Source organism: Rhinopithecus bieti, unplaced genomic scaffold (assembly GCF_001698545.2).
Source record: "Rhinopithecus bieti isolate Rb0 unplaced genomic scaffold, ASM169854v2 scaffold_31823, whole genome shotgun sequence".
NCBI classification, from domain to species: Eukaryota; Metazoa; Chordata; class Mammalia; order Primates; family Cercopithecidae; genus Rhinopithecus; species Rhinopithecus bieti.
In genome coordinates, this window is record NW_016814121.1 from 2,844,973 (window position 1) to 2,867,286 (window position 22,314).

Below are 22,314 nucleotides of genomic sequence, written 5' to 3' on the forward strand. Positions count from 1 at the left end.
CTAGCATCGCTGCTGTTGTATCACAGCTGTCTCTGACCCGTATATAGAGAGGTGGGTGTCTCTATATCGCCTATTTTACAGTCGAGGAAACTGAGGCTCAGCGAGGTGAGGCCCCTCGCCCAAGGTCACACTGTGGGAAATGCAGCTTGGAGGCCTGAGCCCTGACCCGTCTGGCTGCAGAGGTGGGATCTCCACCTCCAGCCCTTACTGGGTGGTATGGGCTCCACGGGGGCCACACGGCCGCACACACAGGTGACCATGGGTCCTTGGGCTATCACCGTGCAGGGCATGGGGGGGTGGGGGCAGGCGGCAGGGGCAGCGAGAAGGAAGGCTTGGCGTTCTGCTTGTGTCTTTGTGTCTTTCTGCCTCGGTTTCTATTTCCCATCCTCTCCGTCTCCGTCTCCCTGCGTCTCCCTGCATCTCCCCGTGTCTCCCTGTGCCTCCTTGTGTCTCCCTGCATCTCCCTGTCTCCCACCACGTCTCCACTTTCCTTCTGGGGCTCTGTCTCTCTTCACTTTCTCCCTGAGGCGCTCGCTGTGTCCCTCTCACTGCATCTGTGCGTGTCCCTGTCTCTCTGTCTCCCCTTGGACTGTCTCTCAGTGCCTGTCTCATCTCAGTCTCTCTGTGCCACGCCCTCGCCCAGCCCCCAAGAAGGGGCTCCTCTGACCCCAGATATGCCTCTAATGCTGGCCCCTTCTCTCTCCTGTTCGTCTGTCTGTCTGTGTCTGCGTCCTGGGCGGGCCTGTAGCGGCCTAGCTGTGGTTACATGCTGTGCACCGTGCTGCTGGCCCTGGCTGTGCTGCTGGCCGTGGCTGTCACCGGTGCCGTGCTGTTCCTGAACCACACCCACACGCCAGGCACAGCACCCCCGCCTGTCGTCAGCACTGGGGCTGCCGGTGCCAACAGCGCCCTGGTCACTGTGGAGAGGGCAGACAGCTCCCGCCTGAGCATCCTCATCGACCCGCGCTGCCCCGACCTCGCCGACAGCTTCGCACGCCTGGAGAGCGCCCAGGCCTCGGTGCTGGAGGCGCTGACCGAGCACCAGGCCCAGCCACGGCTGGTGGGCGACCAGGAGCAGGAGTTGCTGGACACGCTGGCCGACCAGCTGCCGCGGCTGCTGACCCGGGCCTCGGAGCTGCAGACGGAGTGCATGGGGCTACGGAAGGGGCATGGCACGCTGGGCCAGGGCCTCAGCGCCCTGCAGAGCGAGCAGGGCCGCCTCATCCAGGTAGGGCTGGGGTCTGCGTCTTGGGGTCTTGCTGGAGGCAAGGGGTCGGTGCTGCCACGTGCCAGGCGCCTGATGTCCACAGCCTCACTTAATCCCCAAGTGCCCCAGACAAGGGGCTACTGCTGTTCCCATCTACAGACAAGCCCATGAAACTTAGGGAGGCGCAGTCACTCATCCAGGGCCGCACAGCTACTGGGAGCCAGGATTCAAACCCAGTTTCTCTCCCGGTGACCCTGTTGTACAGCACCCCACGGCATTTGGCACTCCGTCAAATCCAGGGCTCGAGGGCTTCCCTAGTGCTCCAAGATGCAGGCGAGGCAGGGCATTGCGCCCCCATCAGGAGCAAATCGAGGCTCAGCGAGGGGATGTGACTTGCTAAAGATCACGTGACTGGTCAGTGCGACCCCATCAGAGAGAGCCGCACCCCATCTCTCCACGACCCTCCTAGTTCACTACCATGCAATGCCCGCAGCTTCCCAGGGACAGAGATACCAGTCCAGGCAACCCAGCCAGACCCCTAGCCTGTCCCAGACCACCTCCACCCTCCCCACCCCTGCCCCCAGCCAAGCCAGGCTCCAGCCAGCTCCAGGTGGGTCTGGGTGAAGACACTCCAACTTCGGCTCTGAGACCACACTGGAAGCACCAGCCACAAGAAGTTCCGCCTTCATAGGATGAGGGACGTGGGATCATCTCATCTGCCTCCACCCTTTTCCAGGACAGAAAATGGTGGCCCAGAAACGGGTGGTGATTTTTCCTGGGTGCCGTGGCCAGGTCAGACCTGGAATCCAGTCCCCTTGGAGCCCCGCCCAGCCCCGGCCCTGTGCCACATCCTCCCGGTGACTCAGATCCCTGGAGGCTAGAAGCCAAGCCCCTGCCCCCATGGGCGCCTCATCCCCTTCCGCCCCACCCCCCAGCAGCCACTGGGAGAACCAGGCATTTGGTCACTCAGCACTCATGAGCAATGGGCCCCTTCCCTGCCTCTGAAGGCGGCAGCTGGAGAAATTATAGTCCTCATCACCCTGTCTGGGTGACTGATGGGAAGGTGGCTTCCCCTTCCCGGGGTAGAGGGATGTTTAAACTGCCTTCCGGCTGCCCCCCCGCCCGCGGCTGCAACTTCCCCAGGCCTCATCAGCAAGGCTGGGGGCTAGGAGTACCTCCTGACTTTCCGGCTGACCTGGGACCTCCACCTCACTCCAAATCGCTCAGCCCCTGGTCAGCTCAGGCCCAGTTCATGAAGGCCTGCCCTTAGAGCTGGGGTGGGGGATTTAGAAGGAGGGACTCCAGAGTCCTGCCCTCCCAATAGCCTGCGCAGAGGTACAGAGTGTTTCCGCAAGACTAACAGCCTTTCTGGGCCCAGGAGCGCCGGCTCACCTGACATATTTACTTCCCCAAAAATGTTTGATTTCACTCATTCCCCACAGACTGGATGATTCAAGAGACAGTGTGTCTTTATGTTTCATTCAGAGGCAGCGAGCCGTGCTCTTAACTCCTCCCTTCCAAGCTTCCCAGACCCTCAGTCGATCAGACGTGGGTTTCTCAAAGCTCTGCCTGCAGGCACCTTGGGTTGGAATCGCCAGAGGTGTTTGTTAAAAGGCAGCTTCCTGGCCGGGTGCAGTGGCTCATGCCATAATCCCAGCACTTTGGGAAGCCGAGGTGGGCAGATCACTTGGAGTCAGGAGTTCAAAACCAGCCTGGCCAACATGGTGAAACCCCGTCTCGACTAAAAATACAAAAATTAGCCGGGCGGGCGCCTGTAATCCCAGCTACTCAGGAGGCTGAGGCAGGAAAATCGCTCAAACCCGGAAGGCAGAGGTTGCAGTGAGTCAAGGTCACGCCACTGCACTCCAGCCTGGGCAACCGAGCGAGACTCTGTCTCAAAAAAATGAAAAGGCAAGTTCCTGGGCCTCATCCCCAACCCCCTGCAGATCCCCGGACGGGGGTGATTCTCACGTATAGTCCCTGAGGCCTGCTGGTCATGGCTGAGCTGAGCCGTTCTGCCCAGAGGGTCTGAGTCCACAGAGCTTAGATCCAGTCTAGGCCCCATCTGTGCCAGCTGTGGGATGCTGGGCAGGTTGCAGCCCCTCTCTGGGCTGGTTCTTCTGACCCATGACATGTACATAACACAGTCTATGCTGAGGGGATATTGGAGGGCCTGGCTACAGGGCTTTGCTGGCTCTGTCACGTGGGGGATACTCACCGTCTGCACCATCAACATCTCCTTATTATTATAGTAGAAATTGTTTGTGAGCTGAAATTTAAACCTATAGGGAACCACCATGCCACTATTGAAAACTCCCTTTTATTTATTTTTTTTCTTTTCTTTCTTTTTTTTTTTTTCCTGAGGCGGTCTTACTCTGTCACCCATGCCAGAGAGTAGTGGCACGATCACAGCTTATTACAATCTCCACCTCCTGGGCTCAAGCAATCCTCCCACCTCAGCCTTCTAAATAGCAGGCACTACCAGTGTGCACCACCATGTTTAGCTAAGTTTTTTGATTTAAAAAAATGTTTTGTAGAGAGGTGTTGCTGTGGTGCTCAGGCTGGTCTCAAGCTCCTGGCCTCAAGCAATCCACCCACCTTGGCCTCCCCATGTGCTGATATTACTGTGTTGGGCCGAAAATCCCTTTTCTGATAGGAGTGATAGGCCTATACCATGTGCTGGGCTCTGTGTTGACGGGCACTTTGCAGCCCAATAGCTCCAGGAGGTTGGTACATTTGTTATCCCATTTTATTTTATTTTAATTCATTTATTTATTTTTTTGAGACATGGTTGTATTGCTCTGTCACCCAACTGGAGTGCAGTGGTTCGATCTCGGCTCACTGCAACCTCTGCCTCCCGGGTTCAAGCAATTCTCCTGCCTCTGCCTCCTGAGTAGCTGGGACTATAGGCACGCACCACCACACCCAGCTAATTTTTTTGTATTTTTAGTAGAGACAGAGTTTCATCATGTTGGCCAGGCTGGTCTCAAACTCCTGACCTTAGGTGATCCACCCGACTTGGCCTCCCAAAGTGGTAGGATTACAGGCGTGAGTCACCGCGCCCGGCCTTGTTATCCCATCCTATGGAGAGGCAGACTGAGGCTCTGAGTGGCAGGTGCCTGTGCAAGCTCGCTCACACAGCTAAGCAGTGCTGGGGACAGCAGGTCTGATGCCACTACCTCTAAGCGCTGCCCAGCCCTCCCCGATGCGCCTGTGCAGCTCGGCGAGCAGAGAGACTTACTTCGCCATTGATTCGGGGCATGTTTATATGTACATTTTCAACTTTAATCATCTGCTGGTTTAAACGGAGGTCTTCCCTGCCCATTAGCAAGAGGGAGGAGGCCGTGCCTGAGTTTTTTGAGTGTGTTGTGGCTGTGTTGACTCAGATAAATGGGCAGCACCGGTGTGATTTAACCAAGTGATCTTCGCCGCACACACATCGCAGGGCAGCCCCCACCTGCCGTCTTCCCTCCCGCCCCGGTTTGGGGGTGCTCCCTCTGTTCCTCTGTGGGGCATGGAGCTCGTCTACAGGACACTGCCGTGACACCCAAACGCTCTGCCTGCTCATCTCTGCTCCTCTCTCCCCCCGCCTCAGCCCTCACTGAATCACCTGCTCAGCCGAGGGGAAACTGACAGGGAAACTAAAAGCTTTGCAGGGCCCTTGCCTCTGGATGAGCCAAGAATCATATTTTGTAAACTGCCGGCACTGTATATTTCTATTTTCCTTCCGCGAATGGGCTATTATCTGACAAGTGACAGGTTCGGTGTGTAAAGATCTGGCCGACTCCACGCTCGCTGGCTGGCCAGCTGTAGCTTGCTCACCACCCCCTCACCCTCTACGTGGTCCTGCAGCCTCCTGCAGCCCAGGGTGAGGGCAGCAGACCTCAGACCCTTCAGGCAGCCAACACAGGCGGAGGTGCTGGGGGACAGCATCGGGCTTGCCAAACTCCAACCCCAGGGTTGTGATGGAGGGTGGGAGTAAAGGAAACAACGGCTGAGCTCCCCAGCCCAGGCTCTCCTGAATCCCCCCACTCAGAGAAACAGGGCTCATTATCCTGGGTTACAAGGCAGTGGAGACATGGAGAGATTCAGACACTGTTCCAGGGTCACGCAGCTAGTGAATGGGGGAGGGATTGGAGTAAAAACACAAGACAGTCAACACCAGGACCTGGGTCCAAACCACCACCCCGTCCCCATCCCGACCCTGGTCTCCTACACAAGAACACAGCCCCAGGCCCCTTTCCTGCCAGCCAGCCCTGGGGAAGTGGCCTGAGTCCTGGTCCCTGCCCCCAGTGCCATCCTTCACTCTCAGGGATCTCTCTTTCAGGGCCTCAGTTTCTCCATTTGTCACAAGAGATGACAACCTTAAGTCCTCCCTCTTAGCAGCGTGGTGGGGGACCCAGTGAGGTCATGGACATCAGAGAGCCACAGAAACTCAGAGTGATGTTTGCATGGGGAGTGGGGGTGGGATGGGGACGACTTGTTGGTCCAGAAGCCCCGTGGCCTCCCCAGCCTCAGGGCACCCCTCTGTCAAGTCCAGATCAATCACTCCTGCCTCAGCAGCCTTGCTTGGGATCGGAAGAGGCAGCAGTGGGGATCTCTGGTAGCCTGGAAGGTGCTGTGGGAACTTGGTGTGCTGAGTACCCGGCCGGTCCTTGGCGCTGTGTTGGGCACCTCCCATGTGTTATCACTGGTCCCCATAGCAGTTCGGCCAGACCAGGGGAGAGGAGGTGTGGTGAGGACACTCACCTCTGGTCATATAACTGGCAAGTGGACGCGCTGGGCTGAAGCTGGATTTGCCCAACGCCAGGCGCTGTCTCCCCGCATGGCATGGCCTTCTCCAGTTTCTTCTTCCCTGGGCTGAACACGCAGAGATGGCTGAAGAAGACAGCCTGGGGCAGCAGAGGTGGCAGGTCCCCTGCTGGAGCTTCCTTCCCCTCCCGCCTGCTCCCCGGCCCTCTCAGCCCTCGAGGCCCCAGAGCACAGTTTCCATTATAACCCGCTGGCCCCTCAGACCACCTTGGACAGGGACCCAGGGGGCAGGGCAGGGCGGGGGCTACCATTGAGCCAGGAGCCCACCTCTGCCTCAGGAGAGGGCCCACTCTGGCCTGTGACCAGCTATGTGCTCCACCCACCCCCCAACAGAGCCCCTGCCCCCTCGGCTCACCCCCTGTGTCCGCAGCTTCTCTCTGAGAGCCAGGGCCACATGGCTCACCTGGTGAACTCTGTCGGCGACGTCCTGGATGCCCTACAGAGGGACCGGGGGCTGGGCCGGCCCCGCGCCAAGGCCGACCTTCAGAGAGCGCCTGCCCGGGGAGCCCGGCCCCGGGGCTGTGCCACTGGTGAGTGGGGCAGGGGCTGCCTTCCTCCGGTGACTTGGGTCCCAGCTGTAGGGAGTGGGGAAGCTGGGGTGAGGGTTCCCAGCCACGAGACTTCCAGGGCCCGACCCTGCTTCCATGTGGCCTGTGCTGAAGCCCCCTTGGTCCATTATCTAGATGAGGAAAGTAAGGCCCAGAGAGGGTGATTCTCTCACCCGGCCTCAGCAGGGAGTGGCAGAGCCAAGGTCGGACTCCAAGGCCGGTGCTCTCTCAACCCCATGGGACCCCACATGCGTTATCGATGGACAGACAGTGTAGGCGAGGGGGCTGGGCAGGAACGCACTGGGGGCCGCAGCCACCCTGACGGCCTTGCCTGCCTCAGGCTCCCGGCCCCGAGACTGTCTGGACGTCCTCCTAAGTGGACAGCAGGACGATGGCGTCTATTCTGTCTTTCCCACGCACTACCCGGCTGGCTTCCAGGTCTACTGTGACATGCGCACGGACGGCGGCGGCTGGACGGTGAGTGTCCCAGGCCGAGTGGGCGGCAGGACAGGCACCGGGGACCGCGAGGCTGTGTACGTGAACCTGGGCGTTCTGAGCAGCCTCCCACCCAGCCCTCCACCGTGGACCTGTGGACTGGCCCCGTCCCGGTGCCCTGTGGCCTGGCCTGACCCCACCCCTACAGAAGAGGGGAACAGGGGACTCTGAGCTGACCCTGGGGGACCCACTCTGGAGTGGACATTAGGCAGGAGCCACCTTGGGCTCCCTGAGATCCCCAGCCGTGGCTCTTCCAGTGGGGGTTTCTAGGCAAGTTGGGATTTGGGCCTAGGAGGACACGTGGCAACAGAAACCTGTTGCTAACGTGGGTTCCAGGGCTGTTGTGTGCGGGCGCCTGACTTTTTGAACTACCCAATACATGGCGCGTGTGCAGAAGAGAAAGGAGGAGTGTGGCTGCTAGGAGCAGAGATCCCCCGCGGCTACAGGCTGACAGGAGCTGTCTGATTCCTGTGCCTCCTGGTTCCTGCTTGGGTGGGAAACAGGAGGGAGATGTCCCAACTGCCAGTCACAGGGCAGGGGCGGAACTACACCAGGTGCTGGGAGAATGGTACATGAGACTGGGACTGGGAAGCCCCTGTCCCAGTCCTCCCGAGGAATTTACAGGCCGGGGGGCGCTGGGTGGAAGAAGTCACTGTAGCAGAAATGAGGGTAAAGCTTCCTGGAGAAGGGGGCATTTCTCATGAGCCATTAAAGCGGGGAGGATTTCTGAGTGCAGGCAAGAAGGAGAAGGTGTTCCAGGAGGAGGAGGCAACCTAACGCGGCTCCCAAGGCACATTTGGGGAGCAGGGCCCGAGAGATTCGTGGTGTGTGAGGAGATGAGGCTGGAGTGGTCCAGCCCCAGGCTGCAGGGTTGGGATACACACTCGGGAGCTACTGGGGGTGTTGAAGAGAGAAGATGGGATGGAGACTGTGCTTCAGGAGAGGTGACTTGGCGATGTGCATCCTTGGGCAGTGGGGAGAGGGACAGGGAGGAGGTGTTATGAGCGTTCACTCCTCAGGTCTCTGATGGGGCCCTGACAGCAGATGTCAGAGAGGCGGGGAGCCTGGAGGTTCTGCGCTCTGGCTCCGTCATCCACAGACCACCCCAGGCATGGCTCTGAGTCCTGCTGTGTGACCTGGGGCAACTTACCTCGGTTCTCTGAGCCCCCATTTCCTCGGCTGTGAAATGGGGATGCCTGCCTACATCCTTAGAGCTCTTAACTGCAAGCACAAGAAAGTGGGGGGCTCGGCTGAGAAGGAGTGTGCTGGAGAGAGACTGGGAGGCCAGAGATGCCAGTCAGGGCTGCTCAGCCAGGAACAGAGACCCCAGACCAGGCCAGGGGGTGGCCCGGTGAGAACCCCACTGCCCCAGGGCTGTTGTCGCTGAGTGCGGGACGCATCTCGCCCAGGATCTTGGTGTTGACTATTTTTGGTGTATTGATGTCTAGACCCACAAACATCTGGGGAAGGGGCTTAACATCAGACAAAACAAGTGACCGAGAAACAAGAGAGAGGGAAGCCTCTTGGCGGGGAGTTTTTGGGGGAGGCAGGGTGTAGGCGGCCTGGGTCAGTGTTGAAAGGGGTCAGCCGTCCTCAGCAGAGGCAGGACGTGGGGAGGCCCGCACAGGCGGGCGGTGGAGGGACGAGTCCGCCAGCAAGGCAGAGCCTGCTGTGTTAGGAGCCAGCGTGAGAACAGACGAGAATCCCCCCAAGACCCCAAAGACAGACACATCTCTAAACCTGTCTGCAAGCTCCAGAGGAGAGCTTTTAAATGGACTGGAGCTGCGTCTGGGGGATAAGCGCTCTTTTGTTTTCCTAACGCTGAGAACGTCTGAGTTATGGCATTTGCTTCTGGGAACCCCTTGGCAGGTGGAACAGTGAGAAGGCACCAGCCGAACCCAGAAATCAGAGTTCAGGGTCCGGACAGGCTTAATGAAAGATCAGGACGCCGGCGCGGCCATGCGTCTTCCACTCCGGTGGACGTGAAGTCAGTCTCCCGGGAAGTCAATCAGGATTTGGGCTGGGAGGCGGGTCATTCCGACGGCCTCGGCTTCAGAGGCGATTAGAGGGGAGTCAATGGGGAACTCTCCCCCAGCCCTGGCGCTCAGACACCCGGTTCCGGGGGCTCTGGGAGAGAGGCCATTCTCATCTGAGAAGTGCTTGCGTGGCCAGTGAGCGTTAATATCCATTTGGGCCTCCATCAGAAGAAATCTTTTCCCAGGAACCTCTTGACATCTGTCAGGATCACCCCCATGCCACACGGAATCTCTCAGAAACTCAATTTTTGTTTGGGAGGGAGCTGGCTGCCGCCTCTCCAGCCCCGGATACCATCCATCCTCATTAGACTCCCTGTCCACATTGGCAGGCCTTGAGCGCCAACGCCACCTGATCCTTCCTGGAGGACAGGGCACCTGGAGCTGTGCCCCAAGACCCTGGGGCTGGACACTCTCACCAGAGCCTGCTTCCTGGAGAGACCTGCGTGGCGAGGGTGGAACTCAGCAGCCCTGTCCCCAGGGCCACTTTACAGTTCATGCACTCTTGCCCCCCTCCCCCAGCATCATGCCCTCCTGGCCCCCTCCCCCAGCATCAATCATGCCAGCGCCCTTCAATCCCTGGAGGCAGGCAGGGCAGCCTCAGAGAAGGCCAGGGATGTGCCCAAGGTCACCCAGCAGCCTCCAGGCCTCCCACAGTGGCACACACTTATTCTTGTGTTCAAACACTGAGTGCCCAAAGCAAGCCAGGGCCAGGAAGGTCAGCAGCGGCTAGACAGGTCAGCAAGCTCCCGGCCCGGCGGACAGAAGGACAAGGAAGCCAATTTGTGCCAGGAATGGGGAGCCCCGGGGCTCAGAGGAGAGACACCTATTCCAGTCTGGGGGATGGGAGGAGTGAGAGGCAGGGAGACGGTGTGGCTTGTTTGGGGGCCATGGTAGCTCAGTGCTACTGGCCTATCTGGTTTAAGGAGGTTTGGGTCCAGGACAAGGCAGGGGAGGCGGCAGGGGCTGGGTCATGCAGGTGATCCTCAGACCCCATCATCACCCCCATCACAGGTCCAGCCCTTCGGTGGCAGGAGTCCCAGGGGCAGGGACCACACCCTCCTGTGGCCACGTTAGCTCAGGGTCGGCACCACACCCGCACACCCTTGGCACTCTCTAAATGCTTGCCAGATGATGGCTGTTGGCACCCTTTGGCTGTGTAGCTTTACCTCTGTAAGTCTTGCTTTTCTCATCTGTAAAATGGGTACCATATAGAGCTGCTCTGCAGATGTGGGCGAACCCTTCACGGGTTGCTCACCTGTGAGGAGTGAGCAGGGAGAGGGGCTGGGAGGGAGTCAGTGCTGAGCCCCGGAAGTTCCCTGTGAACACAGGATCTGGCTCTGCCTTGTAGCATCTTGTAATCAAGGGGAGGCGGAATCGTAAAAGAAAGGCCAGTTTTCTTATTCAGAAGGTGCCGAGTGGGATGAAGCCAGCCATTGCCAGCCCACACCCCCCACCCCCAGCGCCCCTGGCTGTGTGAGATGTGAGGGTCATATCCCTTCTTGGAGGGCCCCTTGCTCATCTGTCCAGTGGGGTGACCCTCTTGCCTGCCTTGCAGGGCCTGGGGAACGGGGTGGCTGTGCCCAGAATCTGCTGCAGGTGGGCGGAAGGAGGGCCTCAGCGCCTGAACTCCCCGCCCCCACCCAGGCTCCCTGTCCTGCTACACAGTCTTGTCCCCACCGCAATCTGCTGGGGGCAGCGCTGTCCCCTAGGCCTGATTGCCAAGCCCTCATCATTGCATAGTCACTGGCCGGGATCACACACCCTGGGTCCAGATCAACATGTCCTTCAGCAGGGACTTGGAGTGGCCACGATAGGACCCTATACCCGCCTGCTCCGATCCCAGGCACACCCAACGTCTCCCAACACCGCGGTGCCAAGTGGCCCAAACCCTATTCTATGTGGCCCTGTACTCCGCCAGGTGCTTCCTGTGTGCGAGGTCAGCCAGTACACATCTGCCTGTAATTGGTTCCCCTGGAACGGAGCCCCCACTTCCCCCGACCTGAGCTCTCCAGGCAGGGAGGAAAATCATGCCCTCGCATGGACAGCATCAAAGGAGCCCAGCAGCAGGCTCAGGCTCGGGGAGGGATGAGAAGCTCCTGGGGCCTCCCCAGGTGCCAGCCTGGACCCCTTTGCTGGGGAGGCTGAGCAGCAGGACCTTGGGGTCCAGTAGATGAGATGTTAGCTCCTTTCTACTTGGGCTGCAGCTGTGGCCAGCCCTTCTTGTCCCAGAGGCAGTGGTGGCAGGGGATCTGCTGTGACATTGATGGGCCACAGTGTCCCCACGCTGCTGCCTGGCCCACGCCCTGCCTGGGGAATGGGTCCTCAGCACACACACACATTCATAACGGCGAGGTGACCGGCGACTGGTGACAACACCCTCACGTTTCCTTGGTTCATCGTGCAGAGCAAGCATGCCTCTGTTGGGAGCAGTTTGGATCTTTCAAACTTTTAACGGAAATAGGACAATGCACGTGCAGGGCCCAGCCCCGCGCCCGATGTGGCTCAGCACCCAAGAAACAGCAGCTTGGCAGTGCTGTGCCAAGAGCCAGCAGGCACCGACTGCCAAGCCTGGGAATGACGGCAGGGCGCCAAGCCCGGGGGTACCATTTTCAGTCAAAAACAAGGAGTGGGTCCGATTTCCTTCTGGGCTCAGCAGCTGGCTCTGAACGGAGGGTGGTGATGTTGGTTAGACCTACTGTGTGCCATCCAGTTAGGCATTGACTTCGTTACGTCTTCCCCACCGGCCCTGCGGGGGCTTAGGCAGAGAGAAACAGGCTTAGAAAAGTTCCGCGACCTGTCCGAGGTCATGTGGCCTGTGAGAGGCAGAGTCAGGATTTGAACTCAGCTCTGCCTTGTTCCGGACTGAGCCCAGAGGCTTCCCTGGGGGCACTGCCCAGAGGTGTCCAGAAAGTTGTTCAGGAAAAGCCAGACTCCCGGGAACGCCGCGGAGCCGCCCCAGGGCTGCCTGTGAAGGGCTGCCGTAGTGCACACATCCAAGTTCTTTGTTCTTTAAAAACATGAATCCTCCTCTGCCAGGACCCCTCTGCCCCCCTCTGAGAATCACCTGATCAGAAAGCTGGCGAGGCTGGTGGAGGCCACAGCTCCACAACCAACACAGTCCTGTCTGTAACTGGTTTCTGCATCAGTTTCATCACAGTCTAGGAAAAACTGCAGTTGCTGCTTCCAGGGGGCCGTTCTAAGGCATCGGAGACCCTCTCTCCCAATCTCATAGGGTTTGGACCCACTCATCCCCCATTCCTTGGGTTTCAGCTCCTCTGACCAGCTGGCAAGGCCCTGCTTAATGTGCCGTTCAGCCAGGCATCTCCTCCTCCAGGGAGCCCTCCCAGATAACCACCTCCAACTGCCCCAGGAGAGGGACTCACTCCTTCTCAGGGTTCCCAGCAAGCTCTGTTGAATGCTGTGCACCAGCGCATTTAATTCTCATCAAAACTTTGTGGGTTGAAGCGTTTATAATCCCAGCTTTACAGATGAGGAAACTGAGGCCTGGGGTTTGGAGGAATGTACCAGGGTGGGAGCTGCTCGCCCTGTGGCTGCTGGCTTGTGCGTCTGTCTCTCATGGGGCTGTGAGCTTTGAGGGCCAAGGTCATCCCTGTGAGCCCAAGCACACATGGGGTGCTGTGCAGGAGCCCTTATTCTGCAGGGGAGAAGCCACGTATCCTGTTGGCTGGAGTCTGGGTAGAACTCAGGTCTCCTGGGTGCCAGCCCAGGGAGCTACCTGGGAGTGAGCGTTCACTGTTATCCCCACTCCTCTGGCCATCTCAGCCCTGCACACCCAGGTTGCCCACTCCTCTAAGCCTCAGTCTTCTCATCTGCTTAATGGGAGCACCAGCCCTCCCTCCAGGGCTGTGGCAGGGAGGGCCAGGCCGTGGTCATCCTCTAAGGCATTGGCCGGGTGCTGGGGTGACCACAGAGCCCAGCTCAGTGCTCAGGACGCCAGCTGCATGTTCTGGGCAGGGTGGCAGAGCAGTAGCTGGTTGGTCAGGGTCTGTTTGCAGAGGCAGCCCTGGGCGGGATGCAACCTGCAGAGCGTGAGGCTGTAGCAGCCCAGAGGCATCTCTGCCTCCTTTGGTCCCCGGGCCCCGTCTGACAACACAGGGCCGTCGGTGGCTGCTGCTGTCTTCCTTCCTCTGCGTCCAGAGCTGTCACTCCTTCCTTTGAACCCGCCCAACACCATCTGCAGGACCATGTGGGCCCAGCTCTCCCTTGGCAGAGCCCTTCTAAGTGGCACTTCCAAGATGCGCCGGGTGGCGGGCTTCTGACAATCCGCACCAAGAAAACACTCTCTGTCTGTCTTCCCACTCGTGGCATCTGCCCAAGAGGCCGCGGCCGCAGTGAGTGTTTCTACTCAATCGTTTTCCAGCCAGGACCCAAGAAAGATGCCCCCGGAGCTGGACCAATTCATATTTTGGCCTGACAGTGAATCAGTAATTTCTGTTTCCCTGTCTTTTGCTCCCTGCTTCCATTTTGGTTTGTTTTGTTTCAAGACAGCGTCTCCCTCTGTCGCCCAGGCTGGAGCGCAGTGGTGCGATCTCGACTCATTGCAACCTCTGCCTCCCGGGTTCAAGCGATTCTCCTGCCTCAGCCTCCCGAGTAGCTGGGATTACAGTCAGCCCGCCACCACACCCAGCTAATTTGTGTATTTTTAGTAGAGTTGGGGTTTCGCCATGTTAGCCAGACTGGTCTCGAACTCCTGACCTCAAGTGATCTGCCCGCCTCAGCCTCCCAAAGTGCTGGGATTACAGGCGTGGGCCACCGTGCCCAGACTCCCCGCCCCTTTTTGCCGAGTGGGGATTCATGTTTGGTGGGTGGGGCGGAAAGAAGGGGAAGTGGACGCCTGGATCCTTTCCTCACTTCCTCCCTCTGTCCTCCCATCCCGCTGGTCCTCGTTCTGTAATTAAAGCCCTCTGTGCTTGGCCACATCCAGGTGTCCAACGTCACCAAGGTCCAGTGTCGCTGAAGCTGTTTGCCAGAAATATAAAGTCACAGCTGCAGTTCATCGTGGGCTCAGAGTCAGACTAAACATTCTCCCACACGGGGGAAGCTTGGACAACCCACCTGGTGATCTGGGCTGTGCTTGGCACTTGCACTAGTCAGGCCACGTTGGGCTGTCATTGGCTCAAGGTTGGGGCAGGGTTTCCAAGCCTGAGATCCTAGCACAGGGCCCGGCACAGGCGGTCACTCGGGATTTGAACCAAGAAATCAGGACAGCCCACGGCAAAGGCTGTCAGCGGTTCCCAAACTGCGGCAGTACTCCGTGGGCCACTGGCAAAATCAACTGAATCAGTTTGATCAACATTATTTTTCCAGTCAAATAGAGTGGAGTACTACACGATAGAAAATATCAGTGCACTAAGGCCAGGCGCGGTGGCTCACACCTATAATCCCAGCACTTTGGGAGGCTGAGGCAGGTGGATCACGAGGTCAGGAGTTCCAGACCATCCTGGCCAAGATGGTGAAACCCCGTCTGTACTAAAAATACAAAAAAATTAGCCAGGCGTGGTGGCGGGCGCCTGTAATCCCAGCTGCTCGGGAGGCTGAGGCGGAGAATTGCTTGAACCTGGGAGGCGGTGGTTGCAGTGAGCTGAGATTGTGCCACTGCACCCCAGCCTGGACGACAGAGTGAGACTGTGTCAAAAAAAAAAAAAGAAAAGAAAAGAAAAAAGAAAATATTAGTGCATGTCCTTCTGCATTAAGCTAAGTCTGGAGTCTGGATGTGTGTGCCAGTGTGGTGACGTCGGTTGCATCTCCCTGGGACATGGTCAGTCTGCAGGTGACTTCTCCAAGGCCAGACCACGGATGTGTCTTGGTGTCTTGAGAGGGGGTCCGCAGTCCATCACTGCACACGGTAAAGTGTCCACGTTGGCTGACACCTGCTGCAGTTAATTTTTTATTTTTTTGAGACAGAGTCTCACTTTCATCACCCAGGTTAGAGTGCAGTGGTGGGATCTCGGCTCACTGCAACCTCCGCCTCTCGGGTTCAAGTGATTCTCCTGCCTCAGCCTTCTGAGTAGCTGGGATTACAGGCGCCCACCACCATGCCTGGCTAATTTTTGTATTTTCAATAGAGATGGGGTTTCGCCATGTTGGCCAGGCTGGTCTCGAACTCCGACCTCAGGTGATCTGCCCGCCTCGGCCTCCCAAAGTGCTGGGATTACAGGTGTGGGCCACCGCGCCCGGCCAATAGCTGCCGTTTCTAAGTGGGTGTTGCTTTGGGCTACATGGGCAGGAGTGCCAGCCATGTGCGATTTTAGCGTCCTTTCTTGGGCAGAGGCAAAGGCAGGGGGCCAGGTGTGCTCACCCCAATTGATTGGCACCAAGGAGGAGCCCCGGGGGCATGGTGGGGTCACTGTAACTGGCACCCAGACTGGGAGGGCAGTGAGAAAGAGGGGGCCGAGGACTGTGGGTGCAGGGACCAGCTCTTGGCACCAGAGGCCTGGGTAGGGGGGCACACTCAAGGCTGCAGCCACCCTGGTCAGTGGACCTGCCACCAAGCGTGAGTGTGGACATAGTGTCAGGTGCCGGCAGCAAGGGTAGGTCCAGACGGTCATGGGACTAAAGGCACAAGATGTAGTCGGACCCTGCTTTCTGCTGCTCACGGCCGCCTGGCCTCTGGCCAGGGTCCGAGCTTCGGCCCTGTAAGGGTGGGGCGCCTGGGCTTGGGGAGGGACAAGAGCATGCAGAGAGCACGCAGTCCCCACGCTGAGTCTCGACTGCCCATCATCCCATCAGCCAGGACACAGGGGCGGGAACAGCCCCTCCCGCCGCATCCTGAAGAGTCAGGGCAGGGCTGGGGTCTGGCGAGTTCCGTAAGTGGCAGCATTGGTTCCAGGCATCCCGGGGTGGGAGTGAGTGCTGGAGGCAGAGCCTGGGGGATCCTCTCGGAGGCTGTCCTCTCTGGGCTACCAGAGCTTCCTGTTCTCATTCTGGATGGTCCCTCTGAGCCTTCTGGAAGAGGCACAGCCGGGCACCTGTACATCAGCCCACCTGCCCCTGGTTGGGCATGTCCACAGGCTGCTGGGGTCTCCCCACCACCCCTACTGTGGCCTACTTCCCTGCATTTCCTGCCCCGCCCAGCAGGCAGACACAGGGCCCAGGATCCTGCCCCTCCTCCAGGGCCACCCTGCTGGCCAGACCTGCTCTCTCCCCCTCCTCCAAGTCTGTCCTGCCTCTCACCGGGTTGGGGTCCCCTGAGCATGGTGTCTCCTGTGTTCCTTTGCCCTAAGGTCCCTGAGGGCAGAACCATGACCTTGTACCTGCTGACTTGGCTTCTGCAGCTGGTGCCTGGCAGGAGATGCTCAGTGGAACATCTGTCTGAATGAGAGGCTGGGACAGACCCCTCGGGAGGGCTGGGGGAGAGTGGAGGCCGGAGGCCGGGAGAAGCGCAGTGGAGGCAGGAGCCCTCGCCCAGGCCTGGGCCTCGGTGCTGTTACTCTCCATCCAGCTGGCACTTGCTGAACACCTATGTGCCAGGCCTGAGCTTATTCTCAGTGGATGGTCGTAGCCTGGGAGGAAGGTGTGGCTATGATCTCTGCTTTACAGATGTGGGTGCTGGGGCCCGGAGAGGTGGGGGTACTTGCCAGGGCTCTCTAAGGCAAAGCTGGGGCCCTGGAACCCAGATACACAACCCCTGCCTTCAGGAACTCCTTTATGGAACAGAGCACTGAGTATGCCCAGGTCCCCAATCCCTAGGGCAGAGGCCCAACCGACGGCCAATGCCAGCCAGGCATCCCAGGGGGCTTCGGGCCTGCTGGTCCCTCTAGCTCCCCTCCTCCTTCAGAAACAGGCTCCCGCTGCCCGTTGCCTTCTCAGGGGAGAGCCTGAGCTTCTGCCAGGATTAGGCCTTTGAAAAGGTGCGTGCTCAGGGTCCCAATATGCAGCCGTCAATACGGCTCTCCACTGCTCCTCAGATCTCCCCAAGCCTGATCGAATTTCCTTCCGCCCCAAGCCGGTCACTCCTGAGGACTTTCAGATTTCAGAGCTGGGCGAGGTTTGAGGCAGCAAAGCACGAAAAAGGAGGTGTCATCTCCCTCCAGTTCCCTGACGTCAGAGCTGCCCAAACGCCGTGACGGACATGTCCCTGAGGGCTCAGAGCATCGGCAAACACTCACACGGCAGACGCCTCGGGTCAGACTGGGCACCCAGGCAGTTCCGAGCGACTGAAATCAGGCTGCTTAGTAATGAAACTGGCAGCTCGCTGGTGCCGCAGCCAGATCTCTAACACATCAGACTGACACAGATGGAGGCCGGCCGGGCCGCGGTAGCTGCCTTGGAGAATAAGCAGGAAAAGGCTTGTTAAACAGAAAGAGGGCTGGAAGGGCTGGGGAGGCCAGCCGGGATGGATTGTCAACGGATCCTGTAAATACTCCAGGCAGCTCTGGCCGGGACCAGCGTGGTATTATTTCAAAGCGATTTAACCGATGGGATTCCTGACTCCCAAATCAAGAATGTTATTAAAATGAAGAACAGAGGCAGCCTGGGCATTCGTTGGTACCCAAGTCACACCCCGCCGGCTGTGGGCTCCTCGTCCTCCCCTGAGCAGCCACTTGGACTCCGGTTTCCCAGCACCCCGACCCCGCCCAGGCTTGTTTTGGGGGAAGGGAGCTTACTGAGGGATGGGGCTCTGGAGGCCAAGCCTGGGGTGTGTGGGGGTGCTCTTGGCTCTCAAAAACTGGAGGATAGGCCGGGTGTGGTGGCTCACGCCTGTAATCCCAGCACTTTGGGAGGCCGAGGCTTGCGGATCACGAGCTCAGGAGATCGACACCATCCTGGCTAACGCGGTGAAACCCCATCTCTACTAAAAATACAAAAAAATTAGCCGGGTGTGGTGGCGGGCGCCTGGAGTCCCAGCTACTCGGGAGGCTGAGGCAGGAGAATGGCGGGAACCTGGGAGGCGAAGCTTGCAGTGAGCCGAGATCGCGCCACTGCACTCCAGCCTGGGTGACAGAGCGAGACTCTGCCTCAGAAAAAAAAACAACAACACTGGAGGATAGACTTTTGTTCAGTTTTGTTTTGACCTGGAAAAAGATATTAGGACCCTGCCCCCTCCCCACTTTATTTCACCATTGGGGAAACTGAGGCCCAGAGCAAAGTGCTGGAGGTGGGCCCCAAAGCTGACCTTCCTCCACCCCACCGAGATTCGTTTTTTTTTTTTTTTGAGACAGAGTTTTGCTCTGTCACCCAGGCTGGAGTGCAGTGGCATAATCTCAGCTCACTGTGACCTCTGCCTCCTGAGCTCAAGCAATTCTCCTGCCTCAGCCTCCTGAGTAGCTGGGATTACAGGCGCATGCCACCAAGCCCGGCTAATTTTTGTATTTTTAGTAGAGATAAGGTTTCACCATGTTGACCAGTCTGGTCTCGAACTGCTGACCTTAGGTGATCCACCCACCTCGGCCTCCCAAAGTGCTGGGATTGCAGACGTGAGTCACCGTGCCTGGCCTACCACTCCCCCCTACCTTTTTTTTTTGAGAGAGCCCAGGCTGGAGTACAGTGGCATGATCACAGTTCACTGCAGCCTCAACCTCCCGGCCTCAAGGGATCCTCCTGCCTCAGCCTCTCAAGTAGCTAGGATTACAGGCGCCCACCACCACACCTGGCTAATTTTTTAAAAATTTTGTGTAGAGATGGGGTCTCACTATGTTGTCTCGAACTCCTGGGCTCAAGCGATGCTCCTGCCTCAGTCTCCCAAAGTGTGGGATTCCAGGTGTGAGCCACAATGCCCGACCTCGAGTAGCCTCCTGAGCAGCTGGGATTACAGGCATGCGCCACCACGCCTGGCTAATTTTTGTATTTTTAGTAAAAACTGGGTTTCATCATATTGGCCAGGCTGGTCTCGAACTCCTGACCTCGTGATCTACCTGTCTCGGCCTCCCTGAGGAGCCATTTCGGGGGCCTGTGGGCATTTGGTCAGTCCCACCTCGAGCCACCACGAGGCTCTGGAGCCCCGGCTATTTTCCAGGCCCCGGGCCAGGGTCTGTTGGGGGAAGTGGGCAGCCAGGCCCCTGCCCTCCCGTGAGGGCAGATCAGGAGCAGGGTGAGAGGAGTCTCTGGGCGGGGTGGGCCCAGCTGTGGTTGGTGCCAGTGCCCCATCCCCATCTTCCCTTTGCAGGTGTTTCAGCGCCGGGAGGATGGCTCCGTAAACTTCTTCCGGGGCTGGGACGCGTACCGAGACGGCTTTGGCAGGCTCACTGGGGAGCACTGGCTAGGTGAGCACCCCGCCCGCCTCCCGGCCCAGGTGGGCCTCCTCCCCATGCCTTCCGGACACAGTTGGGTCCCAGCCACTCCCTGAATGGGTTTGGACTGGGTTTCCCAGCACGCCCGAGCCAGCTCACAGGTGTCGTGCATGAAGGTGACAGGCATTCAGCAGGAATGAGGCCAGACATTGCCAATGGAAGTGATTGGCGTGGGTGGGCTCCAAGTGCTCATAAAGGCTGAGGGTCCCACACGCCCTTGGAGGTCAGTTCCTGCCGGGGTCGCCCTGGGACCTGCTTGCTGTCCCGAATCCAGTAAGCTTGGGCAGGTGGGCAGCAGCATCCCAGGCAGTGGGAGGACAGAGGAGAACCCGGCACCGCCCTGCCCAAGGGTGCCAGGGACACCAGGCATGTAACTCCCAGGAGCAGCCAGTGGTGCTCCCAGCCAGGGCTCCTGTTTGGGCCTGCAGGCAACTGCACGCCTTCCCGCCACTGGGACACAGTCCCTGCCTGGCACAAAGTAGGGGCTCAGAAGGTTCTGTCAATATTATTATTTACCTTTAAATTCACTCAGTATTGCTGGGCACGGTGGCTCACACCTGTAATCCCAGCACTTTGGGAGGCCGAGGCGGGCGGATCACGAGGTCAGGAGATCGACACCATCCTAGCTAACACGGTGAAACCCCGTCTCCACTACAAATACAAAAAATTAGCCGGGCGAGGTGGCAGGTGCCTGTAGTCCCAGCTACTCGGGAGGCTGAGGCAGGAGAATGGCGTGAACCCGGGAGGCAGAGCTTGCAGTGAGCTGAGATCACGCCACTGCACTCCAGCCTGGGCGACAGAGCGAGACTCCGTCTCAAAAAAAAAAAAAAAAAAAAAAAAATTCACTCAGTATTTTAAAATTTTTGAAAGTCCTTAACATTTCACTATCTAAACAAAATACTCTAAACAAAACCTCTCCTAAAAGAATCACAACTTTCAGGTCTACCTATATATTTGGGAGGTGGCTGTGGCTTGATGTGAGGTGGATTTTTCTGGTTATTCTTGAGATATAATTTACATACAACAAAATTCCCCGTGTGGAAGCGTATGACCCCATGGTTTTTAGTATATTCAGAATACTACATCCATCATCACTGGGTCCAGAACGTTTTCTTCACTCCAGAAGGAAATCCTGTGCCCCCGGGAGCCGTCACTCCCTTGCAGTGATTTGAATATACATGAAACGCACAGGTGCCGGGGGACGCGTGCCCTGAATGTCCTCTGGGTGGCCTCGAATGCCCCACAGTGTCCTCCTGCACTTAAGCCCCCCAGGGTGCGTGTGGACATCCAGGGAGTTCCACAAGCTGCGGAGGTTCCACAACCTTGGGTGGGAGGGAGAGGGTGAGAAGGGTGAGGACATCCGGGAAGTTCCCCAGTGCGGGGTCAGAGCTGGTGGGGGGAGGCTTGGGCAGGAAGGAGAGGGTGAGAAGGGTGTAGGCTGGAATGGCTGGTGGGAAGCACCACCTGAGGGGCTGAGAGCGCAGGTCTGGGCACCAGCCGGGGTCAGGGGGGCTCCAGGCCTGTAAGGACGTTCAGTGACACCTTTGGGGTGGTGGCCCCAAAGGCAGGGTTGGGGTGGCGAGGCGGGACCACCCCACTGTGTGCATGGAGGCCCCTGGGCAAGATCTGCCACCCATGCCCCCTCCTCACCCGGGCCCATGAGGGCAGGGCCCTCTCCGACCTGCCGTGCCCTGGTCCCCAGGGGGTGCCGACAACAGGGAAGGTCACACCCCATGTGGACTTCATGCCCACATCCCGTGCTGACCCCTGACCCACTGAGCGCCCAGCTACACGCTTCCCATGCATCGTTCCCAAAACCTCACACCTACCTAGTTGGGGGCCCTGCTGTCATCCCCTCCTTTTAGAGATGAGGAAGTTGAGGCTCAGGAAGGGGAGGTCTCTTGTCACAAGCATGCGTGTGTTGGGGTAGGGGGAGCCCCAGCAGGGTCCACACACTGGTGCCCAACCAAGCTCGCCTCATCCCCTGAACCTGGTGGATGGAAGGAGGGGAGATGGGGAGACCCTGCCTCAGGCTCCCCAAGCTGGGGGTAAAGAAAAGGACAAGACGGCAGGGCTGAGGCACGCCCTCGCCACCACCCACCCCCTGGAGCAGCGGTGATGCCCGTGCTCATGGTATCTTAATTGAAATCTATCAGCAGCCACAGATGGTGCGGGAGGAAGCATTTAAGCAGGTCCTGATTCCAGCATCCTGCAGACGAGGCCTGACAGGAATGTCAACAGCGCCGGTCCCTCCTCTGCCGCACCACCCTCCCCATCCCCTCTCATTGAGTGCTTTGTCTTTTCCTATTGAGTCATGGGAGCTCTTTATATATTAAGGTTAGCGATCGTTTGTCCAATACACATGACAGGTATTAACTTCTGGCCATTTGTCTTTCAGCTTTTTCTTTTTCTTTTTTGGGGTTATGTTATTACTTATTTCCTAGAAACTTAAGATGTTTATGCACTCAGTTCTGCCACCCTTTTCTTCATATCTTTTCTGGGTTTTAGCCCCTGCTGTCCTTTTCCTTCCCTTCCTAGTTTTATTTATTTTAAGCCTCCTCTATTTTTTCTTCTGTTTTCCTTCTCCTTTTTTTTTTTTTTTTTTTTTTGAGACGGAGTCTTGCTCTATAGTCCAGGCTGGAGTGCAGTGGCACAATCTCGGCTCACTGCTACCTCCACCTCCCGGGTTTAAGCTATTCTCCTGCCTCAGCCTCCTGAGTAGCTGGGATTACAGGCGCCCACCACTTCGCCCGGCTAATTTTTGTATTTTTAGTAAAGACAGAGTTTCGGCCGGGCGCGGTGGCTCAAGCCTGTAATCCCAGCACTTTGGGAGGCCGAGACGGGTGGATCACAAGGTCAGGAGATCGAGACCATCCTGGCTCACACGGTGAAACCCCGTCTCTACTAAAAAAATACAAAAAACTAGCCGGGCGACGTGGCGGCGCCTGTAGTCCCAGCTACTCGGG

General features: G+C 58.3%; 1 protein-coding gene across 2 annotated transcripts in view; it reads left to right on the forward strand.

Moving 5' to 3' along the window:
* Positions 1–22,314, forward strand: part of FIBCD1 (fibrinogen C domain containing 1) — a 37,033-nt gene that overhangs the window by 9,608 nt on the left and 5,111 nt on the right. The window contains exons 3-7 of one of the 2 annotated variants that reach the window (XM_017849897.1): positions 82–105; positions 749–1,228; positions 6,390–6,549; positions 6,908–7,044; positions 19,225–19,321. In XM_017849897.1, the coding sequence (XP_017705386.1) occupies positions 82–105; positions 749–1,228; positions 6,390–6,549; positions 6,908–7,044; positions 19,225–19,321 (898 nt within the window). The remainder of the gene's footprint in view (positions 1–81; positions 106–748; positions 1,229–6,389; positions 6,550–6,907; positions 7,045–19,224; positions 19,322–22,314) is intronic. The other variant, XM_017849899.1, reaches the window with a different exon arrangement.